A 16,111-nucleotide genomic window follows, 5' to 3' on the forward strand; every position below is an offset into this window, starting at 1 on the left:
GAGAACCTACTCTAATTATCTGCTAGCCAATAACATTTTCTAAGATTTAGACTGCTAATTTCTGACTAGGCATTCAGATCTTCTGATTTTCAATCGAATAAAATCAAACTGACAGAAACAATGACATTACACATGTGAATAAACCAAAAGAATCAAAGCTAATTTACATTTCTCATTGAGAATACCTGTGGATTGTTTTGGCTCCACTGCATCATAATTAGATGATTTTAAAGTGTTGACAGTCGGATTGCTCAAGTATTGTTGCCCAGGTTCTGGAACTTATTCAGAGAATACAAACAATGCATTTTCTTTAATCAACTGGATTTCTTTGCATGGTGTCAAACAGGATAGGTGACAAATGTGAAAGCTTACAGCACACCTAGTTCATAGATAAATGCAGAGCAATGGCCAAGCATGATAGGAATACATTGATCAAGCTGAATCGTCTTCTGAAGTAATCTGAAGCATTCAGATTTCACTTCCATGCAAATTCATCACTTAATAATTTGTTTCATGCAAATTGGCATCAAACCTGTCTAAACCTAAATGCTTTCTTCAGTTAAAAAACATGAGAATTTCCTAATCATGAAAATGAATTTTAAGTGGCTTGTCTTATCGAAGTGATTCTATTGTATTGCAGTGTGGCTATATATTGGCTTAATAACGCACTTTGCCACATTTTATATTTCAAGAGCATGAAAGCACATAGACAATGTCTCTGCATTCCAGTGGTGAACAGAACAAGGCAGTATGCATCCATGCTATTACATATCTACATGCTACCTGAAGTTTGTTTCCGTTGTGTAGACTCAAATTCATAAATTGTATTTGAGGTGGTGAAAATTGAATTGGTGGTGGATTCAACCACATATTCTGCAAATTAGTCAAAACAAAAACATACAAGAAAAGAATGTAAGAAATAGGCGCAGAAGTACATGATGTAGCCCCTCAAGCCTGCAAATACAGTAAGAATGAGGCTGAGCTCTCATTTTAATTCACAGTGTCCAAAACTTTACTGCAAGTTTTGATATATTAACTGTGCATCAACGGACCAGATAATCATTAATACCAACTAACAAAATACCATTTTATTTTCTGGACAACAAACAGATGAAGGGCATTAACAATAGTACTGAGTGTGTGCAGATGTTGTCTTTCAAAGGAAAGCACAATATAATGACTGAATGATACACTTTCTCTGAATGCCTACAAAATAGGATCAGGAAAATATGGTTTAGGAAAGCATGCAAATTAAATTTAGCTGAATTAAATATAGTGGCAACTTTAAATTTTGAAGTGTTTTCAGGCAAGTCCAAATGCTTCCACAGTGATAAACTTAGAGACGTGTGAAAATATCATAATAGTGTATCTGGTGTTTCACACACGAACAGCTTTCATTGCAAGACTCATCCTAATGGAAAATTAATTACTGACATCATTGTTCAAAATTTCAAGATGAAAGGAAATGTGAATTAAAATAGCTTGAGTATTGTTTTTGAAGAAAGTAACAATCATGTGACAAAGTCAATTATGGCTCCCAATGCAAACAAGCAATATTTCTCTGAATAAATAGAATTAAACACAACTTATGTTTTAACTCATACACTGCTCACTGCTGCAATGCACTTGGATTATCTACCACACCAACTAAGTAAGCACCATAGTACAGCTTAGTTCACTCAGTCATCATTCATCAAATTCAAGTCTAAAATTTAGTATTATAACCACAATTTATGCATGTTACAGTATTTTTTTATATTGCAGGAGAGCAATGGTGTACCTGCCAGAATTAACTTTAACTAATACAGTGTCAAGCAATGGACCCAGTGTTCATGTCCTTCTACCTGGTCAAGCCAAAGAAATGATAGGAACAAAATACCTAAACAGACTACTTTAATTACTTCCAATTTCCACTGAAAGCTTAAACCAAGAATCTCTCTACAGCTATTCTCTGCTCAAACTGGCATGATGCAAGCCATTCTTCACTTGATTTAAGATTGTTAGTCGGCAGAGGATGTCCGGCAACTAGTATGATCCCTCTCCTCAAACCTTAACGGCATTCTCTCACTTCTCCTGGATGCCAATGACTTTGCTGCCTGATTTCATTCCATGTTTTTACGGAATTTCTTTGTCCCAACTACCATAGCACATCCTATGCCAAGTTGATTTTTTTCCAACATATGCATGCTGTAAATATCAGATTCAACTTGAAATTCATCAAAATGAGTTAAGCTGGAATAACTCAATTTTGTGTAAAGTAACTGCATTTTCCCTTTGTTTCCAGAGGGAGCAACATTCAATTTTCAATGCTTAAACTTGAATTTAGGCTCAAACGTTAGGTGAAATGTTTTTAAACCTGTTATTTTCTCATTATTCTTTAAAAAAAAAACACAAGCTAGGCAGGAAACTTGGTGATAAAATCAGTTAATCCCTGTCGATCGTTTCTAAATGGAGTTGGCTACAATTTCAAATCAATGACAAGGAACTGAATGGTCATTCAGCCTATTAGTTAAGGACATAGTTTTAATACGGTTTTGTCTTAGCAATTAATATCACCAGGCAAAGCTATGGTGAAGCTAGCTGGATGAAATAATGGACATTAAAAATAAGAGTAGAAGTATGCACCCATCCCTATTAGATTGGTCCACCACTAACATCATGGCTTTTCTTCTGACTCTATTATTTTCAGGGAGAAACACCATCTATGAATTATCCCTAACTATCCTTATGGTGAAAGTACTCTATTAGGTTGGGATTTCTATGACTTTGAACCAGAAATAAGGATGGATTATGGCTAGAAGGATAGTTTACAAAGGGCAGGTTTTCCATGCACCTGCTGCCCATGTGTTTGTTAGTGGATTAAGTTTGGGAAGTGTTATTGGAATACTCCCTGTACACTCATGCCTGCATGAACATATTCTGCTGTAATTCCATCTACAAGTTTGCAACTGATACCACCATAGTGGGCTGTATGCCAACAACAAGTACAGGAAGGAGATAGAGGCCTCAGTAACATTGTGTCATGACAGCACTTCATTCTGCATTTTGGGATTGTTTTAACTTTGTTCTATCTCAATGCACTGTGTAATGATTTGATCTGTATGAACAGTATGCGAGACAAGCTTTTTGTTGTACTTGCAACAATAATAAACCAGTTCCGATTCCAGTCTTCTGGGGTGGTGACAGTGTTGTGGTTAGCATGATGCTCTACAGTACAGGCAACCCAGGTTCACTTCCCACTGCTGTCTCTAAGGAGCTTGTATGTACTCCCCCATGTTAGCGTGGGTTTCCTCTGGGTATTCCAAAGACTTACCAGTTGGCAGGTTAATTGGTCATTGCAAATTGTCCCATGATTAGGCTAGGGTTAAATTGGAGGTTGCTGGGTGGTGCAGCTTGAATAGCTGGGAGGGCATATTCCAAACTGTATTTCAATCAATCAATAAATGACCATCTTGGGTGTGCAGATTGGTCACTTCTACCAATGCTGCCATAAACATTTCTAACAGGTAGAATACTAGGGATGTGATTGTGTAGGATCACACAGCTGTGTTGGCTGTTTGCTGCCTATTAGAGATCCAGTGCAGAACCCTGACTCTGACCACTTAGTTTATGGTAAAGATTCCATGTCACTCTTGGTGATGGCCTTGAAATCCCCCACCCGAGTACTTACAGAATTTAAACTGATGTTAGGCGAAGATGTGATACATCATTGTTGATACAAAAACGAGTTATCTTTTCTTTATTATTGATGTCACTACCTGTAAATTGTTTGTAATCCACACTATCTGGTGCTGAAGTTGTGAGTGAAGTGATGTAAAATGCATTCCAGGAGGATGGTTCCTCATACTCTGTTTTTTTTTGAACAAAATAAAAGAAAACAGTTTTTTTTAAATAGATTTGAGAAAGAGTTTCTTTATAACGGGGAAAAATATAGTTTCTTAGTCGACTGTAAAGTTTCAAATAGCCAAAGTAGCACAGTTCATGCAAACTATAGACAGACCACATTTTAGATTAGAAACCATGTGACAGCTACACCAATGTATCTTTAAAGTACAATGCATGAAATCCATGCTGCAATTTGCACTAGTTCTGTGATAAATGCAGAAGACAAAAATACACATGATGATCTGCAAAGTGGAAGTATTCAGCTGAACAAGACACAACATAGATGAAAAATGTAGACCTTCCAAGCAATGGTTCACCTTAAGTACATAATGTGGAGTGCTCAAGCAAGGTAGACTTTAATTATCATTGAACATGAATGCTCACTTGCATGCTATTTGTTGACCAGTGCACTTTGCAAAAGCATACTGATTTACCATTGCATTGAGAAAAAGCTATTGACCAGACAAAGTACTTTGTGCCAGAACATGCTCACATGACATAGATGAATTGTTGAGCAGTGACTAATACAATGTTGAATGGATCACACATGTACTCGAATATAATGTGCACAATAGATATGCTCATTAAAGCATTTATAGCAAAACAGATTTTCCATGCTCTATCCAAGTAGCTACCTGTCAACCACATTGTGTCCGTGACATCAGGTTTGGAAGCCATGTTTGAACTGGACGAAAATGAACTAGTACTGGAAGGAAGCTCTGTAATGTCATTCACAGAAAAAAAAGAAAAATGCCTGTAATTGTAAATATACGATGCCGCAACAATTTCAATGGAAAATCATTGAAACTTCAATAATTCTATATACAAACACACCCTCAGTCACACCCAGCCTGTTCCATGCAAATCTGATATTTTGAGAATTACATTATATATATATTCCATTTAAAGTTTAATGTCCATGCTGTTTGCTCAATGATAATAGCTTGACGGAGGCATAACTTAATATTCATCATGTAAAACAGATCTGGTAAACACAATATTAAAGGTGGCATAACATAAATACTTTGTTGCAGATGCCAGCTCATAAAATCTGCTTTGCAACACCATCTTGACTTACTTTGCATATGACATCACACTGTCTCATAATGCATTTGAAGCCAAACTACTCATGTGCAAAGAAAGAAACTCCACAATGCTTCAAAAAGGCAGTTGTATGATACTGCACTGACAGACTACCTGTAAGTCTTCCCACATCCATAGAAACAGATTCAGGAATTGGATTGACTGAGGAGGTGCTGAAGGATCGTATTTTATGCTCTGCAATGTATTTTAGAGAAAGCAAATAAAACTGACAATTCACAAACTGGTAAAAAAAATAATGCACATCATTTTAAGGATGACAAATATTCCGCATATACCAATCCCAGTTGTGTGAAATCCATACAAACTGTGCAAAATGAGTGACAGGCAAACTGCTCTCCTGGGGAAGCAGATCTGAATTCAACAACATGGGAAAGAAGATGACTTTTTTTCTTTCTCAGTAACAAGGGAAGTAAGCATAGATAGATGACAAGAGACACACGTGCACTTACCAATCTCACACATGTTAATGGAAGCCAAAAGTGACAACGCATACAGCAGAACCTCAAAACAGAAAAGCTGCATTTATACAATATCTCTCACAATCCCATGACAACCCAGAGTTTCACAGCAAATGAAAACTCTGAAGAGCATGGTAATATGCTATATAAATGGAAGATATTTTCTCTTTTCTTTGCATCTTTCTGCTCAGTTCTTAGTGATCCTTTCCTTGTCAAATTCAAGCTGAAAACCAGATCAATCACAGGTGCATCATCTCCTCCACTTCATGCTGTTGCTTCTCCCATAAATTATTCAGATATTCTCCTCCCCCCCCATGATTGAAATTTATTTTTCATTTGCTTTTGCAGTGTTGATCCTCACCCATCTTCACTGCCACTACAGTTTTTTGGTTGAGGAGTTCAAGATGTAACATTGTGTAACAGCTTTATAAACTCTAATTAGGCTGCATCTGGAGTACTGAGTGCTCTGTTATTGGAAAGATGTCGAAGCTTTGGAGAAAAAGTACTGAAGAGATCTACCAGGATGCTGATTGGATTACAGAGCGTGTGCTATCGGACTAAACTTGAACTGTTTGCTCTGAAGCAATGGAGGCTCAGCGGAGATTTATATTTATTATTTGATAGAGGTTTATACAATTATGAGAGGCATAGATAGACTAGACAGATAGTTCTTTTTTTTTTAAGGTTCAGATATTTAACATCAGAGGGCATATACTTATGGTGAAAGGGGGTAAATTCAAAGGATTTACGTGGGACAAGTTTTTTTTGTGGTGGGTACCTTGAATGTACTGCCAATGGTGGTGGTGAAGGCCAATATGAATGGGGCTATTCAAGAAGCTCTTTAGGTAAGTCTATGAATTGGCAGGAAATGGAAGAACATAGTCATTGTGTAGGTGGAAGTTTCATTGGGCATTTGATTATCAATTTAATTAGATTAGCACAATACTGTTGGCCAAAGGGGCTGATATTATGCTATACTGCTCTATGTTCCAAATACTGTAGATTCTGGTTAATTGGGTCATAGGTTAACCGGGGAAACCACTTATTTGGGATAACTCTTAATGAACAAAACTTAATTGAGAAAGTAGCTAGGATTCCCTTTGTTTTTTTGGGACACCATGCTGCTTAATTAGGACAGAAGACTGTTGCTGAACAGTTTCTAACTAGTGCATGCATTTGTGTGGTTGTTAGACACTACACCGTGCTTTGAGCGAACAGTTTTTGAATAGCATCAGTTGTGTGTGTTTGCGTTCAAAAAACAATGATTTTGTCACTGATAGTTGGTAAGAAATAAGCAGTAAGAAAATTCAGAACTGATTTGCTCACTGTGGTTTCAAGCATTGAGACCTGGAGGTGCCAGAAACTGCCAGGAGTGAAAATGTAATGATTTCACCAAGATAGGAAATACAAAGAACTTGAAGGTATCGACAATCACCTTGTTACAATGAAAATGAAGATTTGGAGGATTCAATTCTCGAAAGCTGTGAATGAAGGCAGTCCATTATCTGCCCTCGGTGTACGCGTTCATTTATTCTGTTCATTTATAGTAAATCAAAAACACGGCAGCAAACACTGGATGAATTCCTCCAATAACTATTAGGCCTAATACACTGTTTTCTAGTACAGTACTGTAGTAGTACAGGTAATGTTCTAATTTGTTCTATTTAATTTACATACATAATTGGTTACTCAGTTAAAACTGCGGTTTAATTGTTCTATAAGTTTTTATCTATTTCCATGAAATGTTGGCCAATTGGGACAGCCACTTAATTGGGCCAAAACACATTGGTCCTGATGTGTCCCAATTAACCAGAATCCACTGTAGTATGCTTAATCCAATGTATATTTCAAGAATATTATTAACATACAACCCAAAGCCCAAAAGAAACACTTACACTGGTAATCAATGCAACACTTCAAGATGCCTAGATCTGCCAACTTATTTGTTCCTTCTCCCTGTCAAGCTATCACAATTCATGCAGCAGCAAATAAATTATTTGTGGACCTTATGAATTTTTATGGTTAACTACTGAAAATAATCATTTAGACCACATACTGGTGTCACCTAACAGGTAAATTTTCTATAAGCAGCAATGTTCAGTCCTTAATCAAAAGCTCCAAATGTTTGAAGTTATTCAACAGCAGAATTACCAAGATTTAATATACCGGTATATTGAAACAATTGGGCTGGCTGGTTGTGTAGTGGCATCAGCACTGGACTTTGAGGTAGATGGTCCCAAGTTCGAATCTGGCCAGGTCCCACCTGGGCAGCAGCAGTATCTGATAGTCTACTTCCTTATTTTGGCAACTACATTATCCATTGGGTTGCCAGTGATGACTTGACTGGAAGATGGAATTATAACTTACACACCCTTAATTGAAAAGGCCATCTGGAACTGAACTATGAATGGTGACAATAATGCTTAGGTTCAACACACTGGGGTATCGATGTAGTACAAACAAAATCAAATGTCCATGATCTCACATGCAGTCCAATCACAAGTTAAAAGTATGTGTGAAGTAAGAAAAAGAAAATTAGCCATTGTCTTCTGCATCTTCAAAAAAAACCTGTTCAAAAGAACCCACATGAAAATGTATGTAAACTTACCCACAAAAGGGAATCTGCATAGAATTGGCATACATAAAGAAGGGTTATAAAAATATTTTTAAAGGAAAGGAAATATGGTCTGTGTAATTTATATTTTTTTGGAATGAGTTGAATGTGGAAAACACAGCATGAAGTACAATAATGACACAGTGTAATTCAACCCAAGCAAGATTTGTGGGCCATCTACTTTTTTGAAAAGAATACAAATACTGTACCTCCTGTGCAACTGCTTCCAGAGTATCAGATACTATATCCTACTAATGGAAAAGAACAATTCATGCCCTCATTGAACACTGTCATGATTACAAATGCAGACAAATATGGCAAAAACAATGCCATTGAAAGGTTAAATATAATGCATGCAACATAAGAAATAGACATCCTTAATTTTTATGCATCACAGAACTACCTGTGAATTTTTGTGTATCCGTGTCATCAGGTTCAGATGTTGGTTCGGAAAGTTTACTGCTCGTAGGTGGCATCTCTGGCTCTGTAATTTATTTCAGAGAAAATAAACAAGATGTTCTTTGATCATGCTCATTAGCTGATACATGACAACCATGGTAAAGATCAAACAGAAGAAGCAGTTTGGCAAAGTGGATTAGTGGGACTGGAATGAGAAAGGGGAAAAAAATGTACCTATGGCCTTCTAACATAGTATGTGAAATGAGAGTTCTCATTAAAAAAATACAATCAAAGTGGGGTTCAATAAAAATCATTTCTATAGCAGTAAGAGGAACAATACCTTTAGAAATGATTTATCCTAGTGAAAGCATTTACAAAGCCTACAGAAATCTTCTCATATTTAATGTACAGAGCTACAACACAACGCAAATGGAGAAAATCCACTGCTTGTTAAAGATGTCTTTGAAAACTCTTCAGAAGATGACTTTAGATAATGTTCTATAAATGGAATATATTAATAATAATCCTACTAAAGGCTGAATATTTTCAATGGCATACCATAAGCCAATGAGTAATGGCAATGGCTGACAATTCAACATTTTGTTTGGTTACTTTGGGATCAAGGATAATTACGCAGAATTTTTGTTTTGTCTTTTGTAATATCTGACAATTACACAGTAGAGCAGATGGTATATATAGTCTTCCATGGAGAACTACATCAGTAGCTGTTGAATATTCATAAATAAGGGAGATTAGATGTACTGACAAAGTGTTGTGTTCATGTTATTGAAATTTCAATATCAACCACAGGAGATACAATACTGTGGAGGTGACTGATCAGCCAGACTTTGGAATATAGTACCCAATTCTGATCCTTCTATGATAACTGACAAGGTGGTCTTGAAAGGATGCGACAAAAATAATACTTAGTTTAAAGAACTATACTCTAAATTATTTACTTTGTAATACCATAAACTAACTGAAGTGACATAGCATATTACCTGACCACAGTTGGTGAAATAGTCACTCGATATGGAGAGAGTTAAACCAGAACAAAACTTGTTACAAATTTAGCATCAAGCATGGTAATTCTTGTGTGGTTCAACACTATTTTGAAATATTCCATCAAATTTGTTGAGCACTGTACTTTTCATTTCCATGCAGGATTTTAGTGACCATGTACAGTACTTCATGCAAATTGATTAAATATGAGACAATCATACTGTTTATCAATTACAAAACATTCCACTGGATTAATTCTTAACAGAACTGCAGTAGTTTTGCATTGGGCATGCAATATGTCAGATGACAAGACACTCAAGAGCATGAAGTCGAGAAATCCCAAACTGTAAAAGCTGAGGAAGTATTAGAACTGACATTTGAAGACACATAAACAACTATGTAGCATGCAACTTGCTGCAGCTGTGCAAAGATCTCACAACCACATTAGATCATGTTGCAACTACCTGAGAACTGCTTGGTTTCCACGGAATCTAATGCGGATGTAGTGCCTGAGGTGCTTAAAAATGAATTGCTGGATGATGGTAACTCAGTTTCTGGATGATATATAAGGAAAAAAACAAACATACTTCATGAATATTTCAACTAATAGTAATACGGAGATTTGGTAGCTAAATTATTGCTTACTTCCCAATAAAAATAAAACTGAATTAAATAATGAACCTTGGGCCTGGCCTAAACTATATTCCATGAAAGATGATGTTAATTGACTTTAAAACTATTTGTGATACTGTAATAACTCAAAACTGACAACAAATTAAAAACATATTAACATATTTCAATGTGTGCTTCCCTTGGAATTCCACAGCTATTTTAAAAGTTAATGTAACATTTTAAAGTGATTTTTAAAATGTCATCAACATGGCAATTACTGTTTTTTGTGAAAGGCAGGAGTATGTTTGCTAATCATTTCATTATCACTGATTCATGGATTGAATTGTCAATAACCAATATGATAGTCTGAAACAATTGTCTTAAATGTAGTAAAGAACGTTAATATGTTAATATTCTGCTGATGATAAGGCCTTGTTTTGGATGATCACAACAGTAATTGCTGCTCTAGCCTTGGATGCAGAAAATTTCCTTTGGATGAGTTATGATCTAATAGATGCAAAACCTCTGCTCCAATTTTCTCTTTGAATCAAGCTAAGCACATTAAAGCTGAAACTTTGTGTTCATGAGATACAGTAGACCATATTTCTATTCTTTCAGAATTCAGAGCAGATTTTTGAATTAAACATTTTCATATAACTTTCTACTCAGCTGGATACACACATTATTTTAATGACAGCACATACACGTTACACAGTATTTAATCTCTATATAATGTCGAATATATTGTGCATATTCTGCCTGGAGGTACACAACCAGTGGCATTCTGGGACCACTTCTCTTTGTCACTTTAATAAATGACTTGGATAAGGAAGCAGATGGGTGGGTTAGTAACTTTGTAGATGACATGAAGGTTGGTAGTGTTGTGGATAGTGTAGGTTAAAACGGGACATTGATAGAATGCAGTGCTGGGCTAGGAGGTGGCAGATGAAGAGAAAAGGTTAGAAAGCATATTTTATGAGGATAGGTTGAGAGAACCAGGGATTTTCTCTTTGGAGAGAAGGAGGATGAGAGGTGAATTTACAGAGATGTACAGGATGTTAATAGGCATAGAATGGATAGCAAGAGACCTTTCCCCAGACAGAAATGACTAATGCAATGTGTTGGGAGGAAAGTAGAGAGGGCCGTCAGAGGCAGGTTCTTGCATATAGAGTGGTAGGTGCTTGGTGATGGTATAGGGTGATATATTAGGTACATTTTAAGAGACTCTTAGATAGGTACTTGGGTGAAAGAAAAATGGAGGGCTATGTTGGAGGGAAAAGTTAGATTGAGGTTGTGGTTGGTTAAAGGGTCAGCACAATATTGTGGGTTGAATGGCCTGTACTGTGCTGTACTGCTCTATGTTCCATGTACTGTTCTACCGAGAGATTTGAAAAACACTTATTCCAACAAAGCCATTAAATCCATTTCTTGCACAATTATCTGTGCATTATAATTATTTGCAAAGCTGGGACAAAACTAGTTCTCTCTGACTTCAAGTAATAACATTGTCAGAAAAAAAGTTTTAATTCACAAACTTTTGCTTTCTACATCTCTTGTTAAAATGATTGTTTTGTTGAAATTCCACACTTCATAAAATAAATCCCTCTCAATTAATCACAGTTTGCTATTTTTTTTATTGTATTGAGAATGCTTAATGAGAAAAAATCATCTCAGTAGATTCGTTGTCATCCTTTCAATGGATTCATTCTTCACATTGTTATCTGTATTATCAGGAGCTTTCATGGATTGGAACTAGGGCCATGGACTGAAATAAATTTGGCAAATCCATTAAATGCAGAGAGCAAGAACAGTGGACTAGTGACTTTAGGCAATGTCAAATGCGTGACTCAACATCAATAATATGATAAGAACCAGATTTTATTCCATGATATCAGTTCAGGGGTAATTATTGTCAAGACCATAAGGAAAATTATCCCTGTTCTGGGTCTTTTACATCTAATAGACAGGACAGATGGAGCATCGATTTATTATATCATCTGAGAAAGTATATCACTAGCTTCCTTAATACATTAAGAGCATCAAATCAAATTTTTGAGCTGGGTGTTGTGCCAATAAGTTTCTGTCTCCAAAATGAGAGTGAAATAAATGTAATAATAGCTACATTTTCAGAGCAGGACCTGTGTTGTACAAAGAAAGCATTCATTCAGGGAATTTTAAAAAAATCACTCCCAAGGTAGGGACTTCGTATAGAATGGCTTACTTCATTGTTACGTGATTAAAATAGGCAAGATTTCAAACAAAACATGATAATGACTATTTCTGGTTCATTTCACACCACAATACAAACATGACTTCTGACTGTGAGGCATCAATACATATCTTTAGGAACTCTGTTGGAATAATACACTATATTGTCTCTGCAATGAGAGTAGTTGGTTAATTCAACCACTTTGGACTCTGCACAGAGACACCAAAGAAAGGCTCATTATAACCTACACTGGCCAAAACCTACCATCCCTCCAACCCCAGTCAATGATGGTCCTAAACCGACCACCCTCCCCCCCCCCCCCCCACCCAATTAACCCAGGCCATAATTCTTGGCCATGAGGATTGCCAACATGCTAAACTCCTTTCCAGTAGCCCTAATCTGCACAAGAAATTCCTAAGGTTCTGATCTCTGGTCAACAAAAGATCCCACTGCTATTGTAGCCAGAGCCACCAACCCTCTAATACCAATTTTTAACAGTTAAAGCCACTATCCCATCTAGCAAGATGTTCTCCTAATTGCTAATGCTAATCTGGCACCCAGTTCGGATCCTCTGATGGCTAACCCTATTCCCATCAGATCTTGATCAGGCCTTTAGTTATCAGCTCCTCAAAAGCTCCTGAGCCTCCAAGTCCAGTCTCAGTATCACAAGTTCTCTTTAGTAATGTGTAGCGGTTCTGTTACAGCCGACAATGCTGAGGCCTGCACATTAGTCTCTGGGTAAGGCAAGCCTCGGGCAGTTATTTAACACGAGAAGTATCAAAGTACTCTATTCAGTTGCATTGTGTTATGGCTGCTGAATTTATAATAGATAACAGTTAATTTATGCATATTACCTTCTGTCAGTTCTAAATATATTAAATCATATAAATAATTAACAATAACTGATTAATTTGCTTTGAAAAACATTCTGCAATCCCTTTCTACACTACATCAGACACACCAAACTATTCTAACTATAGTGATTGACTTGAAATATGTTAATCTTCTGGAGTTAGCTTACTAATAAGCTGTCATAAATGTTTTCCTTCCAGACATAAACTGATCTATTACATGTAGAAACTACCTGGAAGATCCTGATTGCGCACATCAGCATGGTCAGAAGTTGTTCTTAATGTAATGAATGGCATAATGGTGGGTGATGGTGTCTCAGATTCTGTAATGCATTTCAGAAAAGTAAGTTGAAACATTTTACTAATCAAGTTGGGAAATAATAGAATCAAAATGGAATAAACTAGAGTAAAGCATTTCCTTCCAACAAGCCTAATTGACATTTCAACAAACACACTGAAGAAAATAATAATGTTCTGGCAAAACTTATAACATCTATTCAGCTCCCAATTTACCAATTAGACAATATGCTTAATCAAAATATGGTGATTTAATTCCATGCACGTCTTTGGAATTTATAAGTTGAAACACAACATGCAATTGACAGAATGTTACCCATGCTGCATATGGCATGCATTTTGAATTACATTTTAGCAACTTAGTATTAGTAATATTTTGTGTGATGTATGTTATGTGGGTGCAGCATAGTCTGGAGGAACTTTTTTCATTTGGTTGACCACATGTACAGTCCGATGATAATAAACTTGAACTTGAACTCCATATGCAGGATGAAGATTAATACTTGAAACCACCAACATGCAAACTTATGGGATGCCAGGATGCAGGTTCAAAAACATGTAATACTACACACCGCCCATCCTAGCTGGGTTTCTATAGAAATCGAGGATCAAGGATCAACTTTATTCACCATATACATTTGCATGATTTAGGGTCTTGGCACACCATGCAACAAAAACAACAATGTTATATCAGTGTTAACAATAATGAAATGATGAACACAGTCCAGTTATCTGTTCGCATGGGAAGAGAGTACTGGTGTTAATGAATCACACTTTCGCTTACATCTGTTTGTCATTAATTCATGAAACAATCTGTTACAGATTACCCATCCATCCTACCGCAAGGCCCGACAAAAATAAGGAAAACAAAAAATTACATTTGGATAGAATGCATCCTCATCAGAAGATTATATCTAATTTACATCAATGCAAGTTACCTGAAGAAAGAATGTACTGGTGTTTGGAAAAGGCAAAATGATTTGCTGGTGCAAGTTGAAGTACATAATGAGCAATAAATTTTACATTTTAATACTTCTTCACTTCTAACACTTCTCTAGGGAAAACATTAGGGATGATGACACTACTAATGTTTATATATGCTTCATGATGATAACGTGCATTATCTAATGAAATTATACACTCCTGTCTTATTCCAATTATCGTAACTACCTGTGAATTTATCCGTGGTATCAAGTTCAGAAGCTGTGCTTGGTGTGAAGAAAACTGGTAATTGAATTTCTATAAAGTTCCAAAAAAAAGCATAAAATTATTTGAGAACATTCCTTGCAATGTCAATACTTTCCAAAGAAGCAGAATTTGAGTACGATAGATGCACATTCTCATTTCTCAGCCATAATAATGAAAACAGAACCTTTAGTTACTATGAAAGAATTCATAGCAATCTAGTCACAAAATAAGTGATAAATTATGTCACATCATATTGCATAAACACTGTTACTATACCAAGCTATGCAGCATTACATTGGGAGATACAGATGCCAGATGCCATTCCATATCCATTTGATATTTAAAAAATGGCATAATTAAACAATATTTTATTAAAAGTTTGCTGACAGAAGATAAAACATGAAAATATGTGTTAACCAGACAATGAGCACTTTGCACAACAAGTTCACAGAAGGAACACACAGAAAATATTTTATTTGTTAGCCATTTGCAAGTCAATCTAAATACAAGGACAAGGAACAGCTATGACTTTGCTACTATTAAGAAACAGATAACATATTTAGCCCAATAGTATGGGTGTTGTCTGTACTTTTTTCACTTCATGCATGTATCACATTACCATGTTTTGTCCACTAAAAAGATGGAGCAACAGTATTTTTCCCTTCAACATTCACAGCCAGTGACAACAAGGCAATCAATGGAATGAGATCCAGTACTCTGACAAGTTAATAATTTCACAGTGATTAATTTCTTTCTGCATGATCCAAATATAATTGCATTGTTATATTCATGAAATCCATGCTACACAGCCAAAGGTTAAAGATCGCAAAAGCATTGCGTTGCACATATTAATAAGTTCAAAATAAATCATATAATTCCTCACGACAATTGCTGCAATGACATAAATGAGGAAAAACATATAACATTCCTATTTTGGAGGTATATATTTAAAAGCATCTGTTTCTGAGCTTTCTTGCATGCAGTGGTAGTTCCTTTAATCAGCAGTTCATATACTAAAGACATAGTGGACAAGCCACTTCAAATTAAAATGTTTATATAAATGACTTGAAGTAATTCCAAATATTGGAAGAGATTTTTTTTGCTTATTTTTCTCCTTTTTTTAAAAAAACTTGCTTATTTTGACTTCCTTTTAAAACAGCAGAAAATGCACTCTGTCATAATCCTGATAGAATGCATGCATTAAGTATGTGTGAAATACTGATGACTCACCTGTTCTGTCAGAATGAAGCAGAGGTTTCGATGGGAAGGATGGACTGACTGAGGATGACAGCTTGGATTCTGTAATTCATAATGAAATGGATTGACTGGAAAGATAGCCATTATTTAACTCCTTCAAAAATACATTGGTCAAAATATTCTGTGGGAACTTGACCCTGTGCCCGAGTGTTATTCAGACAGAAAACCAAATGACTTATAACCCCGTTCTCTCCCCATGCCAAAATAAAGGCAGAAACTTGGCAACCGTGTTTCC

At 36.0% G+C, this 16,111-nt stretch overlaps 1 protein-coding gene across 23 annotated transcripts in view; it reads right to left on the reverse strand.

Moving 5' to 3' along the window:
• abi3bpa (ABI family, member 3 (NESH) binding protein a) overlaps positions 1-16,111 on the reverse strand; it is a 309,406-nt gene that overhangs the window by 168,289 nt on the left and 125,006 nt on the right. For 14 of the 23 annotated variants that reach the window (XM_073045179.1, XM_073045197.1, XM_073045175.1 and 11 more), the window contains 10 exons: positions 15,850-15,918; positions 14,602-14,670; positions 13,368-13,457; positions 9,927-10,016; positions 8,465-8,545; positions 5,083-5,163; positions 4,521-4,604; positions 3,759-3,848; positions 784-873; positions 186-278 (listed from right to left, as the gene is read on the reverse strand). In XM_073045179.1, the coding sequence (XP_072901280.1) occupies positions 186-278; positions 784-873; positions 3,759-3,848; positions 4,521-4,604; positions 5,083-5,163; positions 8,465-8,545; positions 9,927-10,016; positions 13,368-13,457; positions 14,602-14,670; positions 15,850-15,918 (837 nt within the window). The remainder of the gene's footprint in view (positions 1-185; positions 279-783; positions 874-3,758; positions 3,849-4,520; positions 4,605-5,082; positions 5,164-8,464; positions 8,546-9,926; positions 10,017-13,367; positions 13,458-14,601; positions 14,671-15,849; positions 15,919-16,111) is intronic. The other 9 variants (XM_073045190.1, XM_073045186.1, XM_073045194.1 and 6 more) reach the window with 7 other exon arrangements.

Source organism: Hemitrygon akajei, chromosome 5 (genome assembly GCF_048418815.1).
Source record: "Hemitrygon akajei chromosome 5, sHemAka1.3, whole genome shotgun sequence".
Classification (NCBI taxonomy): domain Eukaryota; kingdom Metazoa; phylum Chordata; class Chondrichthyes; order Myliobatiformes; family Dasyatidae; genus Hemitrygon; species Hemitrygon akajei.